The following is a 5,613-nucleotide window of genomic DNA, read 5'->3' on the forward strand; positions in this document are numbered from 1 at the left end:
ATCTGCCTTGGTACAAACAGCATTGAAAACATGGTACGGAGTTTCATTGATTTGGGCATTCTCTCAATAAGCAAGTGGAATGGATTTGATAGTCAAGCACTGACACAGCGCTCTACAAAGTGCGGCGAGTGGATAGACCGATTCACGGACTTTCCACATGGTAAAAGTGGGGAGGTCTAAACTAATCATTTCAAAAAGTGGGGGGGACTTGTCCCACCCTCATATAATGGCTGCGACGCCCAGGCATTGAACCACATGCCTCACCTCATAGCTGTGAACAGGAGAATGGTTCTCTTAAAAATGACATACTGAATTAAAAACTGTGAGAAAGGGTCCCTACTTTTCATTTGATGATCACTTCACAGCAAGCTACCAATAGAGGATGAACATTTGCAATCAGATAACCACAACCTGAGCACAAACATGACTCACAGCGTCAGGGATTTAGCTTATTTGCTACATGCTAACAACGTAGCATACTGTCTCTTTAGCGGCTACAGTCCTGTACATCCACCAGCTTGTAGCTAACTGTTGGTGTTTGTTTGGGTACAGTTATCTAAACAGTGCAGGCGATGTGTGGGTGACCATCAGTTAATAGGAATCACACATATTAGATGTATGTCTAATTGATTAAGGAACATTGTATGCAGTACTCACAATCTTCCTCTCGTTAAACTCTCCACTGCTGTAAGTGGTCGCCAGGATGGAGCTGCAGGCCTCCAGGTACCAGGGCTTGTTTCCGTTCTCTGTGGCGCTAGAGATGGAGATGGTGTAGATACTGCTGGTGTAACCGTCACATGAACAGTGGTCCCCCTGCCGGCCCCCGTTACCTGACGCCCAGACAAAAATGGACCCCAAGCCTTTGCGACCCTGTGGGACAAATAGTGATGTAGCGATGTAATTCTACTCAATTATACGTGCATAAGTCTGCTCAGAAGTTCGGTCTTTTTCAAACCTTCTTGATGCCTTGCTCAAAAGCCTGCTTAGTTAGCTGCCCTGGGCCATCCACTGTCTTGCCATCGTCTTTTGGCCCCCAGCTAGCACTGTAGATGTCGATGTAGTCAGGTCGCACTCCCAGGGACTTGGCTTCGACTAAATCGGTCACTTCACCATCAAGCATCCGAATCCCTGTATCCAAGGTAATATCAATACTAAAACTTTGGACACACTCAACAGACAATGTTCTGTTTTCCCCTGTCTGGATGATCATTCACCCTCATCCTAATTCATTTAACCTGTTTCTCATTACCCGTTCTCTTTCATAGTAAATTTACTTTGAGTGCCTATTCCGCTCGTTGCCAGTTCTTCTCAGTACCTTTGTGTCTAGCGTTCCAGCATGTTATACATATTGTTACGTGACCCTGCTTTGGCTCACTCACTGCTGTTTTAGTTGCCTTTCCTTACCTGTTTACCAAACTCTGAAGCAAAGACTGTCTTTCTACCTAAGCCGTTATGTTGGTGAATCGTTTGTCTGTGTTCACACCAACCAACACATTAGACTGATGATGGACATTGGGGTCAATCCTGTGGGGATAATTATTGGCTATTCATCAAATAGTAATAAGATAGTCTGGAACAAAATGGTGGATCAGCAGACTAAACTGCTAGTGTGGCTGAAGTGTTGAGGAAAGGACAGAGAACTCTACCTCCGATGCGAGCATTATAGGCGATCCCAACGATACAATGGGAGTTGTTGGCAGCTGCTGCAACTTCACCCGCACACCGAGTTCCATGTCTGCATGGAAACAGAGCAAACACATAAATTACAGCCTGACCCAAAGCTGTTATCTGCTTCAATTGTAGACTCGTGCAAACAGTTCCAGAGGCATATTTGAAATAAAATAACCTTACAGTGAAAGTAGCCTAGAGAAGACACTATGGAGAGTGATGGATCATTGTTGCCAAATGATAAGTCTAGTTGAAAGTTGCCAGCCTATGATTCCTTTGGTATGATATCAAAACCTGACATTTACTGTTGATATTTCCGGTGGGCCTTCCTCGCAAACTCTATTAAAGCTCCGCTTGAAATAGGAAAAGAGAGGCTTTTCACATTAAAGACGTAGGTATTATCATAAGTTGGAAAAAGACCCAACACATTTTATTTTTAAAGATTATGCTTTCGACTTTTTTATTATAATTAAACAGAAGATAGACAGGAAAGGGGAAGAAGAACTACATGCAACAAAGCACTGCGGTTCATATTGGAACCAGGCCGCTGAAGGACTGAGTGGCCAAAAGGAGTCTTTGTACACGTAGCCCAGCTCTATCAAGTGGTCATGTAGGTTGCCAAAGTGTTGCCTGATTCTGCTGTCCAGATAAGGGCCTTCACATGCTGTTTGGATGGTCCAACAACACTTAGTTTCAACAACACTTACGTACTGATTTTCTTGAAAATTAGTCTGGAATCAATCACCAACTACTCCTATGTATTGTCACTTGGTCCTATATTAGAACAATAGTTACATGATCAAAGGACATAGAGGGGGTAAGTGCACAACAGATTTACGCTGAATAAGACAAGATGGAGACATTACACGTTAGCATTGCGGAAGTCATAACGTGGTGTAGGGTCATGGTCATTCCCATTGACGTCATAACTTGCTAGATGGTCCTAGAGAAAAAAGAAAAAGAAGAACTGCTACGTAAAGGCGTTTCTGAAACTCCTTTGTCTGGTTTATTTTTGTGCTTTTTGAGTTATGTGTTTGAACTGTATCAATATCTGGAGAAGATTGGATGGATAGCACATACATAGTTCTGAGCCAGATCAGGGTGGCTCCACTCGATGCCGTCATCCAGTATGGTGACCACCACATTCTTGCCGGTGTAGCCCCTCTGCCAGGCTGCCTGGATGTTCATCTCTGAGCGACACTGGCTGTTATTATCACTACAATGCTGGAAAGAGACAACGACGACGACAAGCAGCACACTTGTTATGTTGTATTTTCAAACTGGAAATGGCAGGATGATTGATTCAGTGCACTGTACTTACAATGTACCACATGTTGGACCACTTAGGGTCATTGAAAGGAATGAAGCTTGGGTCGCTCTGAGCAAACCTCTTTACTCTTGGCTTCACTACCTGCTGCTGAGCCCAGTCCACCTAATGGTCGAAATTGAACCAAACATCAGTTGCAAGGGGGAAAAAAGGCTTGCTTTTTTCTATAGAAACGTATACCTATAGAATTATATATCAACATGGCTGTTGAGATATTTTATTTTCACTAGATGATTATCAGGGCCCAAATTATTCACAATAGCGATATTGTCACTGTTTCTAACATACATTTAAACAACTAGCTAATGCTTTAAGTCAAATTAATTTTCCACTTTGTTTATTATGGTGCTTATAACTATTATATTATTGCGTATGACTATTTATTTAGCAGATGAATAAAGTTGCATTGACTCGGTCCATGAGAAGCATAAGAACCTACTTTTTATTTGATTGTTTGGTACATAACTGCACTTAATAAAAAATATATTTATCACTTACGTAGAAAAGAAACACAATCAATCTTTTTAAATCATATGAGGTGTATTTTCCCACAACTTTTTAAACCTATGAAATGGAAAAATAGAGAATTGTGACCTGCTGCCAGTGTAGTACTGTAACTATGTGCAGGTTTTGCAGGTCTGCTGGGAAAATGGGAAAATTATTTTTGGATTTAATTAGAAAGAAAGTGATCAGAGCCTCACCTCGGGGTCCATATGGATGAAGCTGTGGGGGCCCTTCAGAGAGAACGCAGCCCTGCGAACCACTCTGCTGTGGTGGAAATGGTAATGATCTTCCAGACTTCCTATCTGCCAAACACAACATCAACATCAAGACAATGCAACAAAACATAGAAAATAAAAGTTGGCTATAAATGACATCCATCTAAAGTTCTGATACCTAAATTGCTTCTACACTCATGGTATAACTGTTTTAGATTTAAACCTGATGCTACAATGTTCTAATAAAAAAACATTCAAGCCATCTGCATATACTAAACAATAACGCTAAAGGATAACACATGTTTTCTCTTTGCACCAAAAATGTGAGCAGGATTTTTAGCACATGTGCACAGCTGGCACACCGCAGTGATATTCTTCAGACTGTTTCCACCCTCTCCCTACCTCCTTCAAACACTAGTTTCCTGTTATTCTCCTCCAGAGTCACTTTCTGATGAGGACAAGTTGTAGTTTAGTTTATGTTGTTGCATTCTTTACCTAAGGTTTATGGATCATGAGTAAAGCAGGTGATTAATTCCTCCAGGTTCCGGGCAAAAAAACAGAAAAAGAGTAGAAGCTTCTAAAATCTAATGATTCAATGTTTCCACCTCCTTGATCTTGATCAAGTCAATGAACAAAAAGCAGATTATAAACAAACTTCACCTAGGCTATATTAATACAACCTTTTACCTTATCTAGGTGCCTGGTGTACAGTATCTTAAGGATCAACTCTTCTGAAGGAAGAGAACCAAGATATATTTTTCAACCTGAAAACCGAAAAACAATTATTTGGGACGTGTTATTGCAGCCCTGAATCACTATGGAGTTAACACAACGCACTTACATTCAAATATGTAGCCTATACTGTAAAGCTCCATATAGATATGAGACGGCTACAGTTCTCTCTTTAAACTATACACTACATATATTTAAACATTTAGCATACCTCACTATCTAACAGGTTATCGTTAAATGTTGTGTTAAAGTAATAAAATAGTGGATTAACAGAATATCCACGTAATGACGATCCTGTGGGATCATTTACTTACGCTAAAAAGTAAGTTCCCAAATCGTTTGTAACATAAAAGCAACATTCTGAGCTGATTTTGATCATCAACACATTTTTAATTAGGCCTATAGCTTTCAAATGTACCTTATATCTTTGTTTAATACAATGGTCATAACTTGTTACTTTACGGACAAAGTCAACATTCGTCAGTAATAACCGATCAACAGAAATAAAGTCGTTACCTGTCCGAAGTTGATGTATCCGTATTTCGCTGCCACTCTGTCCGCCCGCTGAGGCCCCCCGGAGACCCTCACTGCCCAGTGGTTGGTGTAAACCTCCGACCGACTACTTTCTACAGTCACCAACATCAACAGCAGGAACAAAGTCATCCTGAGAAGCAGAGCTATTAACCGGATCTTTAGTTCAGTGAGCGGCGCAGTCATGAATCCATCATGATGTGTTCACGTCCCGGGGAAAGTCACTGTCCGGCAGAGAATCGCAGACGCGCGTTCAGAGCCCAGAGAGAGTGAGCTGCACAGATTCACCTGCAGGTAGATTAACCCGGAATACAGTGACGTGCGGTGCAGTGGCGTTTTCTCCTGGAGTCCAAGGGAAGCCAGGCTTCCCCTGTTTTTTCGGATTGTAGTTATCATTTTAATAAATAAATAAAAACACTTCGTTTAGTTTCGGAAATTCTTTGTTGTGTGTCTCTCCCCCATTCTCATTGAGTATTTTACAAAGAGTGAAACAGCGCCCCTCTAGATGTTATGGTGAAACAGTAGATAGCACTCTCTGTTGCGAGAGGAGGCCAGCCGAAATTGGCTTCCCTTGGTGAAAAAAAATTGAGGGATTGACCAATCAGATGAGGCCCACGTCATGCCCCTGCCAACCTG

General features: G+C 41.5%; 1 protein-coding gene across 1 annotated transcript; it reads right to left on the minus strand.

Annotated features, from left to right (window-relative positions):
- Positions 1-653: 653 nt before the first annotated feature.
- On the minus strand, positions 654-5,326 carry LOC104946441 (proprotein convertase subtilisin/kexin type 6; the record flags this gene model as incomplete). The annotated part of the gene is made up of 8 exons (XM_010772280.1): positions 4,963-5,326; positions 3,697-3,801; positions 2,990-3,100; positions 2,749-2,892; positions 2,535-2,611; positions 1,647-1,735; positions 956-1,128; positions 654-870 (listed from the first exon to the last, which is right to left on the minus strand). Coding segments are annotated over exons 1-8 (1,117 nt in total), but the record flags the coding sequence as incomplete, so codon positions are not given.
- Positions 5,327-5,613: the final 287 nt, after the last annotated feature.

Source organism: Notothenia coriiceps, unplaced genomic scaffold (assembly GCF_000735185.1).
Source record: "Notothenia coriiceps isolate Sejong01 unplaced genomic scaffold, NC01 NC01_scaffold00011060, whole genome shotgun sequence".
Taxonomy (NCBI): Eukaryota; Metazoa; Chordata; class Actinopteri; order Perciformes; family Nototheniidae; genus Notothenia; species Notothenia coriiceps.